Below are 14254 nucleotides of genomic sequence, written 5' to 3' on the forward strand. Positions count from 1 at the left end.
CTGCACTTCCTCAACAGATGTTTTTAATCTCTATTTCAGATGACAATTTTCTCACAATTAAAAACAGAAAATAAAATCCCCACACACAAACATTACTTCAAGTTAAGATTTTGTTCCATTCCACAATAAAAAGGATGAGACTGTGAGAATCGTCTTTACTCCCCTCTTATTCTGAAATTTTGTTTAGCTAGGTAGCTTGCACTCACAGAAGAGCTGATCAATGTTGGTCTTCGAAACAGTTTAAAGATAGACAAGCAAAATACATAGATACACACAAACCTATCTTACTATAATATTTCCTGAGCTGTGACAACCTTCACCTTGATTATTGTTTTGTCAGGAAGCATTATTCATTATTTCCTCATCAGTTTTCATAGGATGAAATAGACTGAATAGCTTTCAATATACTAATGCAAAAATCAGTGTGAAGTACATAGTTTTAATAAATTCTATTAATAGAATTAATAAATTCTATTTTAATATGAATCTACACTAATAAAATTATAAAACCACCCACTTCTAATTAAAATCTTTAAATTGCATTGTCGACTGTGTTTATTTTTCATCTGAAAATTTAGGATGCAGATTTACTTAGAAAGAACATAAGTGTTTTTCAGGTTTAAAATGCCTTCTCTTGTTCCTTGTTGACATGACTCTCTTCTCATTTTGCCCAAGATAGAGACAGTTTGGAAGATAGAAGGGGGGCAGGGATGTTCATATTTTAGTAATTTTGTAGAATATATTTTATTTAATCCCCACAACTACATTCATAACTGTGTTGTTTATTTCTTATTTTTAAACAGGACTATATTGTATGTTATAATTAGCATCACTTAAAAAGACAAAGTGGATGTGAATTGCACCAACTACATCTTGTGTGGTGCCAGAAGTACCTAACATCCAAAAATGTTATTCTAAAATTAGTATACAATGTAATTAGCCAGATTTTAAATATTCTATATGATCATTTGGGTCATTCATAATCAGTCAAAAAGGTTAAAGAAAAAGGTTAACACCGATGAGGAAAGTTGAAACCACTTAAAATTCATTTGCAAATGAACAATGCACTGGGGAAGAGAATCAGATTACTTAAAATAGGCTCAGTTCTCCTCTCCAAGCAAACAGTCCAAGCATACACCCAGAACCAGAATCTCTTGTAAACTGCATATTATTTTCTCTACTTCTTTCAATGGGAATTGTGGCAGTGCTATGTAACTCTGAGTCTAACCCTCTGTTTAAATGGATGAGGATTCTCTTCACCGATTTTACGTGGTTCCTACCACTGAGGTAAGGGGCTAAATGCAAGAGAAAAGATCACTGTTTTAAGTACTTTGTCAGGAGAGAAAAGAAGGCTTTTCTGATTTAACAGGTGTTGTAGATCTCACTTTTTCTTAACTTTTCTAAGGTTTCAGTATGCCTGACTTAGTACTTTTGAGCACATCAGAACTACCATTAGGCACCGCCATTCCCATCACAGAGGAATCACGTGCACAAGCGTTTTGTCATTGCTTCTACTTGCCAGAATGTTAGAATAGATCCTCCATAAAAACCCAAGACCTCTGTCACATTAACTATTGTAGCAAAAGCTTATTTGAAGTCAGCATGGACTGACCTTAACAAACACAGCCCAGCATTTACACCAGTGCTCATTTCTCTTAGGGGGACCTTCACTTACAATTCACATTTGAATATCAAGGCTAGGGTCAGCCCACTTTTAAAATCCGATTTAACAAATGTTTGGGGGTGTTAGGAAGAGGATTTAAATTCATCTGACAGCGGACGCATCTTTTATTCTCTAGGGAACATATTGCAATGAAGAAGAATAATCAGGGACCACTCAAAGCACCAGTGTCCTTAAAGCAGAAAGCTCATCCATCCATTGAACAGTAGTGTGTTTCTGATACCTCTAGAAATATTCTGATTTCTCACCACCTAACACATAAGGTTTTCTGCAATTTTTAAAAAGAAAATGGTAATAAGATCTGAGAGAGAAAATTCAGGAGTCTTTAAAGACAGGAGCCTTTATATACCTGCATTCTATCAGATTTGCACCTCAACCACATTAGATCTCTTAAATGCTGAGTTTTGTCACTGTTATCTAATAGAACATCTGGTAACACCTGCAGCTCCTTGATATCAGACAATGGTTAATGCAGCAAAACGTCAGTTCATACAATACTGGTACATCTGGGGGAGGAGAAAAAAAAAAAAAAAAAAAGCTTTGCTTGCTTAGTATTTTCTTTGTTGAGAAATAGAAAAAGGAAAAAAAATGTAAGTACATGTTAAATATAAAATAGAGGGTGGAGGATTTTTGACCACCTGTAATTTGTAGTTGGGACTGAAAGGAACAGAATCATTCCAGAAGCTAATTATTGTAATGTACAGAGCACATTATTCATAACACCAATGATGAATAACTTGTTACACTCATTTCAGAATTTTGAACATCAATAAGGTCACATGCCTGAGGTGAAAGGAACAGTCCTACAGACAGGGCCAAGGAGTTAAAATGCCAAGCCCTATGTTTATAGGTTGCTTCTATTTTTAGCCATGATGGAAGTACAGAGCTCATTAAAACAAAACAAAATTCAAGCAGATTGTCAAATTCTGTACTATAAATTAATACTAAAAGAAACTAACCTTGAAAAAAAAAAAAAAGGTGCAATTTAACAGAATTTCCTAGGTCATAAAAGGCTATTAAAATATTTTCAAAATAATACTACCTGAGAAAGTGAGCTTTAAGAAGCTGCCCACGTTTTTACCCAGTTAATAGAATACTCCTTTTATTATGATTACAGCTGAAGAAAATCAAAGTGTTTTCCAGTTCAGAATGGTTCTCTGCAATCAAATACACTTTTCCCACGATCAAAATTTAGCAGACAACTTCTCAATTCTATACTACCAAAACAAACAACCTTTTCCACTGATTGCACGCAGAGTTCAGAGAGGATGAGCAGTAGCAGAGCTTAAAACGTCGGTTCAGTTACTCAATCACTAGTTGCCTTCAGCTGTTTTCCATCCAATATAAACATAAACTGAAGTAATCCTGCAATCTAGTTAACTCATTTAACTTCAGTATTAATTATTAAAGTACCCAAGGGCAGCTATTTCCCTTGCAGTTCTAATTTATGACTCTGATGATTACTTCTTTATGAAATGCCTTTTTAGCAGCGGGTGATGTTTCTTCATCCTAATAAAGTACAAGTGTAGTAGAAATGTTTCTGTAAAGCAGGCCTACAATCTGCATTCATTCGGCATAAACATTAAATGTTATAATTAAAAACAAACAAACAAACATTTGTTTGGTGGTTGATTTCAGCTAAATCAGAAATGGGGAACTATGTTACAATATGTGGCCACGACCATTTATCATTGGGCAGCATGTCATAGGCTATAACGTCATGGACACATATTGTCCAGGACACATTTATTTTTATATCCATCTACATTACGTAATCATGATTGCATTGCATAAGACAGACTTGCAGTGTGGTTCAAAGAACATCTGATATTTTAAAGCTCTAATTCCCTTTCATCTCATTTTTCACACATTGTCCCCAGACAGTGAAAATACTTCTTAGGAAAAGACCAGTACGCAGACTATCAACAAGAGCAACAAAAAGAAAAGCAGAACAGATAGCAATCATTTCACAGTGACATTAAATATAGGAATAAATGGCATTCTCAATACCTGTTTAATGCATGTCCTGGGATCATGTAAGTAGTTTAGCAAAAGTAATAATACTAATCTCTGTAAACCGGTAGTTGGGTTTTGAAAAGGATCATCTCAAAATGCCACCTCTTTGTAGATTATAATGATTTCCAGTTTCAAGTTGAAATGTGCCTGTCTCTGAATACTGCATCCCCACCATCCAATTTATGAATTGAACATTACAGTAGACATCAACTTTTTTAAAAGAGTAAGAAAGCATTAATAACAATACAAAGGATATCTTAATTTTCTTTATATACTTCTAGCAGATTATTTGGAATTTTTCCTTACAAAAGGATCAGGGGTTTTGGGACTAAAATCCCTCAGATCCAAGGATAACAGCAGCAGCCAACAGCATCCACACACTTCTGCACCTTGCCACGTGCATCCTAGCACCCGCCTAGCAGCAGCCAGCTCACAGACTACCCTCAAGAAGAGAGGTCTGATCATGGAGAGGGCTCCAAGGAAACAGCTAAGCTAAGGTGTAGAACCAAATCATCAACAAGGCTGCGAATACGGGAGGAGGGCATCTAATGGTCTCTGACAAAATCCTTAATCCATTCGAAAATTCCCCAAAGAGATGCAACCAGTATCTACTTAAGTTGTAAAAACCACACTCCATTGTAAAACCACACAAGAGATGATGAAACAAGTGACAAGTTAAAAAGGATGCTTTTTTGACAGCCTTTGTGCTAAGTAGTTGGACATTGAGCAAGATACATTTGTTCCTCCCAGTGACCTGCATTCTAAGCGTTTGCTGCTTAACTTTTCTAGGAAGGCACATCTTGCACACTTCATGGTAGCCCTGAATCAAAGCTAGGATTTTTCATTAGAGATTAAAATTTCTAATTAAAGAATAGAGATTTTCATTTTCTCAAAGTACACTCTTCTAAAGTGTTATCTTTCTTTTCAGAAGTTCATCTTTCAGTAAAATCTTGTCAATAAGCTCCTCACTGAGCATAGGACAATCTGATATTCTTTTATTGTCCTCCCTCTGGCCCTCTTCTCCCTTCACAAACAACTTTGTTGAATATTTTTTAGAATGTCCTGTCAAGAACACATTATTTAAACACATTAAATGTATTTAAAGTATTAATAACAGGAATAGATCATTATCTATAAATTTGTTAAAATGAGTAAACTCTCATTTCTGACTTATTTTGATTGTAGATCTAATCCTGACACAGTAAAAGGAAAAAATCAGATCTTATATTCAACTGATTCAGGATTAAGTCCTTATTATATTTGATTTTATATAGATACTATTAAAAAAACAATACAGATAATCACAAATTAAAATTCCAGGCAATCAGCAATGTTCCAGGGAGTTGCTTAAGAGTTTTTCTTTTTAGGATCTTTCGTTCATTCTCAGACCTCCTATTGATCAGCTTCATTCTGTTGTGGTTCACTGAAAAAACATACAGTACTCCTCTTGTGGAATTTTTAATAAATCACATTAATTTTCCAAGCTTATGCTGTCTCTAGAAGGAAACCAAGAACTGGAAATCACAAAGGAGAGTATGAGTCTTTTGGAAAATAACAGGAAAACTTCATAAAAAGAAATTCTTTTGATGCTGATGTATACAATGGCATAAAAATATTTTTTTTCATGATTGGCAATATATTTTCATTTTTGAGACAGTCTTACTCCCCACAAAAAGAACTAAAGCAGTGTGCTTAAAATAGCTGAAAAACAGCTGTTGGATTTTTCATAGTAATGAGTTTTATCTGCTTGCAACATATAACACAAACCAGTCTTTTGATTAATACACTTACAGAAAATATGCCATCACAGTATACTCTTTATTGCTAATTACGTACCAATAAATCATTGCTCTGCATGAGTTTTCATAGTGCATATGAAAATATACATATCATAACCATTCAGCACAAGAGTTGCTTTACATACAAGCTTAAAGTTTCCCATCTCTGGAGTCACCTGACCAACTGAGACCTTAGCTACAAAGAAAGGGAATCTTTTTCACTTTTGGCGATTTTACAGTAATATGAGTTTTCAGTTTCATTGATGACTGGACTTAAACACTTAAAACACGCTCTACAAGTCTATATATGCATCCTTACTTCATTCAAACGTATACAAATATTAACTAATGAGATATGAATCAATGTTAATTAATCTTCAGTTAAAAGATTAATATTTGAAAATGCACTTTTTTAAGGATTAGCAATACTTAGGCCTTTTGGAAAGCAAAAATCTGCTTCCAACATGATCTCCTCCTCCCTTAATTTTGAGGCAGATGCTGCCTTTTGCTTCATAATGAAGGTGCCTATCAAATGAAATCTGCATTTGTTTCACCTGAAACAAAAGCAAGGAAACACTTAATTCAGTAGCCATGAAAAGATCTGTACAAAAGGCTGAAAAAAAAATCAGAAAAGAGCTACATACAAAATCCTCTCAAAATGTCTTTGCCTAATTTCATCCATGAAGAAGAGCCTTAAGACACTGGGAAACTTAAATCTGCCTGTCCTGGAGCATGGGAGCATGCAGAGAGGAGTGGGAAGGGGAGGAAAAGAGGGGAGTGAGAGCAAAATCAAGCTCAAAAGTGTTTAATATAATTTAATGAATACCTCAAAATAATCTGTTTTATGTCTAAAACTTTGCTGAAATTAATCTGACTTTTGATTTTATATGTCTGTTGAAAACAGAGAAATAATAATAATAAAAAAGCAAATATACGCAAGAGACTAGTCACTATGCTCGCTATTGCATCCTATGAAGGCTGAAGAGAAAGACTTAGCAGATGTGGCAGGGCGAGCCTGTGTGAACGGGAGCGCTTTGTCCTTCGCAGCTATCGCTGCGCTGCCCCGGCGCCCACAAACGCGGAGGGTGGATGAGAATCGAACAGAACCAAATCGAGCGGTTGTAAAAACCGATTCTTTATATATTTATTTTCGCGGCTGAGTAACACCTCTCAGTACAATTACCAGCTCAATGGCACAAAGCTCCCCGGTGTGCCATGCATATTTTCACGAGTTCATTTGTCTCCTCCTGTGGCATCAGTTTTAAAAGGCTCCCTGAGAAACGCCGCTAACAACCATTTCTATTTCGAGCCTTCAAAGCAGAGCGCAGTACAAAGCACCGGGGAACCGCTCTTTTAGGTTTCAGTCCACAGACTTTTCACACTGGGAATAGATCCCATCTGTTTCCTCTCCGTGCACCAGAAAGCGCCGATCTGGAAAGTGCCTCTGTACTGAGCACACCAGCACTGGCTCCCCGGCTGAGAGCAGCAACAGCCCATGGCCGTGGGGAGCCTTTTCCAAGGCTTCCTACCCCTCTTTCCTCCTGCTCCTTAACGCATGGTGCGGCTTTCTTGATTATTTTTCCCTTTATCCCTCGGCAGAGGTTTCCCCCTTGGCACCTCCTCACGTTTCGTTTCGGGGAACGTTTCAGTCGCAGTCAAATCGCCCTCCTGCCCCGGCTTGAGAGAGGACCCCCGGCCCGCTCCCCCCGTGAAGCTGCTTTCCACATGGATACTCACGGCTCCCCCCGGCTCCTCGTCCCAGCGAGAGGGCAGGGAGGGTGGGCGGGCGCGGGGGCGTGTTTTGGGGAGGGGGGGTGAAGCAGGACACAGAGAAAGATTTGGATCCGCAGCCGCTAAAAAACTCTCCAACTCCTCGTCTCGGAGACCTCCTCCTGCCCTCAGACCCCTGACCTCGCCTCAGCCCCACACCCTTCCTGCGACCCCCTCGTATGAGGGGGGTCCCCTCAGCCCCACACTCTGCCCTCAGCTCCCAGCAAGGGGCTCCTCCACTCAGCCCCATGTCCTGTCCTCGCCTCAGCTCCACACACGAAGCTCCCTCTCAGCCCCATGTCCTGCCCTCGCCCCTTTCCCACTCCCCCCGGCCCGGCACTCACTACTTGTAGAGCTGCTGCAGGCAGAGGTCCAGGCACTCGCCCTCCACCTCCTCCTCCGTGATGTACTCCGAGAGCGGCCGGGGCAGCGGCGGCAGCGGGGGGGGCGGCGGCGGGGTGGGTGGCTGAGGGTCCGCGGCGTCGCCCTCCTCCGCCTCCCCGGCCGTTCCCGCTTCTCCTTCTGCTCCGGGCTCCTCGTCAGCGGCCCCGGCAGCCGCCGCGTCGCCTTCGACAGCGGCGGCAGCGGGCGGAGGAGCCGGCGCCGGCTCTGCCCCGAAGGGCCCGCGGAACTCGCCCAAGAAAAGCTCGAGGAAGCGGCGGTAGCTCTTCTCCTCCGCGCCGCCGCCGCTATTGCCCGAGCCGCCCGCGGCCATTGCTTCGCATTCCCGGCTGCCCGCCGGCGGATCAGCACTGCGCCCGCAGAGAGCTCCCTCCCTCCCTCCCTCCTCCCGCCGGCCAGCCGCCCGCCCAGCCCGCCCTGCGCGCGCGCGCTCCCGACACGGGACCGCGCACGCCGCGGGGGGGCGAGGCGGGGAGCGCCTAAACGGGCGGCCCGGAGGAGGGGGCGCCTCAACGACCGCCGCTGCGGGGGGAGCGCGCGCCTCAACGGTCGTTACTGAGCGGGGGGGGGGGGCGCTCCTTAATGGTCGCCGTTGGCGGGGAGCGCCTCAACGGTCGCCGCTGGGAGGGGGGGGGCGCCTCAACGGTCGCCGCTGAGGGGGAGCGCGCGCGCCCCAACGGTCGCCGCTGAGGGAGGGGGCGCCCCAACGGTCGCCGCTGAGGCGGGGGGCTCCTCAACTGCCCTCGCTGAGGGAGGGAGCGCCCCAACGGTCGCCGCTGTGGGAGGGGGCGCCCCAACTGCCGGCGCTGGCGGGGGGGACACCCCAACGGTCGCCGCTGGGGGGGGCGCCTCAACTGCCGGCGCTGAGGGGGCCGCATCGGGCCGGGACGCGGCCGGGGCCTGAGGACAAACCCGCGGCGGGCGGGAGGGGAAGGAAGGAGGCGGCGAGGGGAAGAGGGGGAGGCAGGTGGGGGGCAGGCAGGCAGGCAGGCTGACAGCCGCGCCGGTGTGATGAGTCACGCGAAGGCAGCCAGACGCGTAGGTTCCTCACAGGAACCCAAAGGAAACCTGAGAGCAAATTCCCTATTACCTAATCCCTGTCTCAGGATTTCCCTTGCGCTCATCATTTCCGGCGCCGGTGTCTTCTCGGCGGGCTCCCCTCCCGCCGCGCCGTTGCCATGGCGGAGGGTGGCCCCGGCCTGGCCGCCGCGCACCGGCTCTCCTAGGAGCGCTGGGGAGACCGCGGCGGCGCAGCGCGAGGGAAGCGCGCGCAGTATTTCACCTCAAAGAAAGAAAGAAAATGAAGTCCTTGCTGTTGTGCGTGAAGCCCGAGGACCTAATGCCTCGGTGGGCCCAGGCTAAATTCACTGAAACCAGATGGAAAAATAACCCAAACCTCACCGGGCTGAGCGTCCCATCCTCCCTAATCTTCCTTTCTGAATCAATTCCTCATATTTCTGGAAGGAGCTTTGAGGTCAAGTCTATTGATTCCCAACACTTAACAACAAAATCCTTGATGTTTAGCTGTTTTCAGGAATGACATATGAGCAGCAATCTGAATTTATAAACACATACATTATATCTATGTGTTAGGGTTTCTGGCAAATGGGATTCATAAGTAGCTGGGGGTGTTACGCTGAATGAAACCTGGAAGTTATGGCAAGTCAGTGGGAGAGAAAGTGTTGTTGATGTTCTACTGCTGCCTAATAAATGTCTTCCCTTTGTGAAAAACATTTTAGTTTATTTTATTCATTGCTACTGACAAGCTATTTTCAGAGCTATCAGGTCCATAAATACCAACAAAGAACAGGTATAGCTGTCACGCATTTAAAATAGCTCGTACACATGGGAGGGAATGATGTCCTTAATGTCAGATAGACATTGAAGAATAGCCAAATTACCAGTTTCATATGCAAAAATATTCTCATTTTTTTAACGGATTGTAATAAAAACAGTACCTTGCTGGAACCTGTTGTTATCTGCATTGTAGTAATTACCTCTGCATGTCAGGTGCTGCTGTTAAGTCTGTCTTCTGTTTGGTGGATTATTATTTCAGAGCCAAACTAATTTTAGACTATTCCTGGCAACTGCACTGACTGATCATATTGCAATCTTGTGAATATGTAAAAACCATAAGAGTTAAAAAAAGTGATTTTCACAGCTGGTCTTAGTCTTTCACAGCCAAAGGCTATTAAAATGATACAAAATTGCATAACTTCTCCTGAAAGTACATGTCGGTAAGAACTTTTTTTTTTTTTTTTTTGGTATATCATTTATACCCTTGCATTTTAGATTCATTGATTTAAGAATGCCAGCATGGCTTGAAGGTTAGAAAAGCAGTAGTGCTTTCTGAGGAGGTAGCTCTCAGTTGCAGCTGATGATATCACTGCTGGGTTTCACTTCTTTCAAAGTTTCTGTTTACTGCATTGTCAGTGAGTCAGAAGCCTCAGGAGAATGCATATCAATGTAAGCATCCAAAATGGAGTTTTAAGTTCAGCATTATTCATTTTTCATTGGTAACTCAGAGACATTTGCAGTTTCTGAGAAAATATACTCTTGATAATCTTAGTGCATTGTGGTCTTGATTCAGAAAATACCTGTTACTACAATCTCTTTGGGATTTCAAAATGATGTCTGACCAGCTTCATGTTATGACAAATATCAGCTAGGGTTATTCTGCAAAAAAACTTCAAAAAGTCTCTAGATAGTCTCGTTCTTAAATGTTTTTGTTTGTATATTTCTGTATTGTTTTAAATAGCACATAAGAGTATCTATCAGAATCATACCTGCTCTGTTTCATATTCATATTTCGAAGTGCTAAAGTTACCAGATGTCCTTGATTCATCTTGGCAGTCCCCATGTGCTTTTCATCGGTTGACTAATTGCAAAGGACACTAATTAAGACGAAATAGAGGAGAACTTTGTACTCAGGATCCTTCGTCAAGCTTTGGCACCAGTGTCAAGCTACTACCATTTCGCTTCAATATTAAATGAAGAGCGTATGGCTGCAAGCCATGGTGACATTTGTTTCAGGGAGGGAAGGTGAAAACCCATTCTTATTAACCTGCAAGATGCAGCATATGGTGACTGTGGGTGGTGTGGCTAAGTTATGGAGCCAGGAACCTGCCACCGTTTCCCTACGTGGAGGCGGCGGGGTGGGCAATTACAGCAGAAGGTGGCCCCACTGAGGCTCTGCTGCTGTCCAGAAAAGGAAACTCCAAGTGCAGTTTATCATCAAGTAAAGCACTGATCTGAAAGGGGCATGTTTGGTACTACTGCAAACTTCTTCAGTGTTTAGTAACACTGGAAGCTAAATTTGGGATGCTTTGGTGCGTTTAAGATTGGTGGGTAGCAGCAGCATGAATGGCTCTTAGGTTAGGTGTAGGGAATAGATTCACAATTCAGAACATTTTGAGTCTGAAATCACTGGTTTGCAACACATTGTCAAATAGAGACAAAATAGAGGCTTCCACCTGACTTGAGAAGGAAACACAGGTGTTTGTATCCTTTTTGGCTTCATCACTCTTTAAAAAAAGATTTTACAATGTTGTGTTGGAAAAAAATATCTGTTTTATTTTAGCCTTAAAAATATGTGTTCTTCTTTCTGATTTTGCTGGTGAGGAGTACGCAGAATTTAAGCAGGCCTTGGGGAGGTGACCTGAATTGTACGGAGTGCAAGATGAAGTGCTTAATTTTTTTAACCTTTGGAAGTAATGACAAGTCACTAAAATTTAAGGGCATTAACAAGCGTCTGGCAATACTTTAATATGCCCGTGTTTTATTTTCTGACACTACACAAAAGAGTAAAATAAGAAAACCAAATGGTAAACAAATTGCCTTTCTGAAGTGATCCCTTTTAAAAGTAGGGCTTTTGCAGTAAACCAGAAGTAATTTTAGAAGCTGTGTTCTGTCTCCCTGGCCAGATGAAACCACCATTAAAGCAGGTATTTCCAGGCCTTTGACTGTTCTTGTTTTGAAAGTCCTTCTACTGATGAAATTTCTGTAGTTTGGTATAAGGGATGGTCATGAGACTTGTAATGCTGAAAAATACTAAAGTCCTTTATACCTGTTAATATAACCCGTATTGGTCACCACGTGAATGTGACATTAATACATCAATATGTAGTTACTAATAACTCTCAGAAACGTGAGAATGCCTAATGTTCACTACAAGAGTAGCCCTACAGTGCTGTATTAGGATGTTCCTAAACATTGTCCACGTCTTTCTTTTTTCTCTCTCTCTTTTTCTCTCCCTCTCTCATGATTTTGGGGACTAAAACAGCTTTTCAATTTTCCATTATTCTGAAATATCCACATCATTTGCAAAACAAAAGATTTCAGGCCTGAATCCCACTTCCATCTGTCGTGGAAACTTCCAATCTTATTCCAAAGGAAAATTCCACTTTCAGCCTTCTATTCCGACCCATGTTTAGGAAAGGAGTTCTATGAATAGCAATAGTGGGAAAAGGATATCAGTCCATGATGATTTGGTTAGACTTAGAAATCTGCTGCAGAGCAGAGAGGAAGAAAGAAGGAAAAAAGAACTAAAGAAAAGAAAAACTATGAGAAGCGAGACCCTCAAAATGAGGGAGCAGCTCTGGGACGGTGCAGATTTGGTCGCAGCGCGACGGCCCTCGTTTCCCTTTAACAAAGACAAGGCCCATAACAATTATGTCCAGAGACTTCTCTTTCAGGCTGATCCACTTGAGCAATCAGTCGCTCCTTGTCACCGCGATTTCCTTTCGGGGCTAAACGGAGATGAGGGCGCAGACGTCCCCGCTATCAGCAGACACCAGAGCTCGCTGCCCTGTCACGGCGCCAGGCCCTTCCTCTGTCCTTTCCATTCTGGTAAGTCGTTTCGCGCGAGGCTGTCGGCTCGCAGTGCCACAGTGTGCACAAGCAGCACCCGTGGCATTCCTAAGCATGGAGTTTGCTTTTGTTCCGAGGAGACACTGACGAGCTGTAAACCATTTAAATCCCTTTTATGCCGTGTTCTGGGAATTTAATGGTGTGTGCATACTCTGCCCTTCGGAGGTGAGGGCTGAAGTTCATCCGAAAGTGAGAGCAAAGTTTAAGCTATGTTTGTTAGTGGAGTGCCGCAAAATTAATGTAATGCGAGATACAAAACTAAGTTTATTTACAAACACGTCTAGAGACTTGGAGAAAAATATCTAGGCCTAGTTAGAGTTACTTCTTGAAGTCTGCAAAGTTTCCCTTTTACTTCCATGTACACGACTGGGTATTTTATCTTATAAACATTCTCCCTTCTCATTGATTGAAACTGAACTATGTTTATATATATATATATATATATATATCCTGATACTTCTTCATCTTCAATGGCAAATAGCATTAAAAATAATCAAAACAACAGCATGAGCTTTAATTCTTGAAGAATTACTTTAGTAAAATACATACTTTTCTATGCATCCCTTCAGCATACAACCCAATGTTTTGATTGCTTATATAGTAATTAAACTTTTGCTTTCAATACCAGTTATAATTTCTACAGATTTAGTTATGGCTGTGTAGAGCTTAGCCTCTGTACTAAATAGATCAGAGACACTGTACAAATATTCCTCGCTTGTAGGAAGCTAGATAGTAGTTTACGGTTTAATAGTGGGAACATTCGTGGGTGAAATTCAATACTGGGAAGAGGGCCAGTTCCCAATGATTTCATTCTTCAGCGCAGAGCGTCAATGCAGGATCCAGCAGCAGGGCAAAGCCAACTTTCCAAGCCCGCCACCCCGCAGGGCTCTGTGGCCGGAGGCCTCCGGGCGCCGCTTCGTCCCCGCGCGGCCTCCCCGGAGCGGTCGCGTTGGCGCTGGCTCCTGGAGCAGGACGGGGCAGCACCAGGGCACAGGCAGCCCCTGCTGTGCCCCCAGAGCCGCCGCTGCTCCGAGGCCACCGCACGGACCCTGTCACACAGCCCCGGGGTGGCCCCCTTCACCTGGCTGGGAAGCAGCCGTTCCCTCCCCTCGGCCTAGGCCTCCACGGGAGTATCATTCCCCCCACATAACGGGTGGTAATATTTGTGTTAGTGCAACATAAGTGCTCTATTTACTTAATTCCCCCCCAGGCAGTCTGGCTTGGAACAAAAGAATATCATACCATACTTGATAACTTCATAAAACGTACTTCACAGATTAGAATAGCTTAAAGGGGTGTAGTACTTAGAGTACTGAGCATAGCAAGACAATCTCTTCCACCAAGTTGGACCACAATAATTTATCCTCCAACTTGGATATCTTCTTTCTTTCAGAAAAAAGGATGGAGTTAAAAAGGCAGGAAATAAGGATTTTGCCATTGTCGTTAATCCACGAAATGCCTTAGAATAAATCTCATTCTTAGCCTCCCCAAAATAATCATGGGAACAATAATTTGAATTCAGCAGAGGCGTGGATATTGTATTTTAAATACGTTTTTCTCAACAGTGTATTCCACACTCAGGCCAGCAGCTGAGCCTCCTTCCACGTTAGTGATCCCGGCTGTCATTGACTTCAGGACATGACAGTCCCAATTGCGTAACTTGAACTCTGGCTACAACTTTGCACCTTTAGCTAAAACCGTTTCCTCCTTGTGTTTTCTTAAATTTGTTCTGGTTGGA

The 14254-nt window shown here is 42.7% G+C and overlaps 1 protein-coding gene across 1 annotated transcript in view; it reads right to left on the reverse strand.

Annotated features, from left to right (window-relative positions):
• Window positions 1–8017, reverse strand: part of LOC104570503 (protein phosphatase 1E) — a 51745-nt gene extending 43728 nt beyond the window's left edge. Inside the window, exon 1 of the mRNA XM_088533062.1 lies at window positions 7590–8017. Coding sequence (XP_088389188.1) covers window positions 7590–7960 — 371 coding nt within the window. The 5' untranslated portion in view covers window positions 7961–8017. The remainder of the gene's footprint in view (window positions 1–7589) is intronic.
• Between the last annotated feature and the right edge of the window lie 6237 nt (window positions 8018–14254).

The sequence above is a fragment of the Tinamus guttatus genome, unplaced genomic scaffold, assembly GCF_059628265.1.
Source record: "Tinamus guttatus ecotype Peru unplaced genomic scaffold, ASM5962826v1 Tinamus_guttatus_pri_ptg000480l, whole genome shotgun sequence".
Lineage (NCBI taxonomy): Eukaryota > Metazoa > Chordata > Aves > Tinamiformes > Tinamidae > Tinamus > Tinamus guttatus.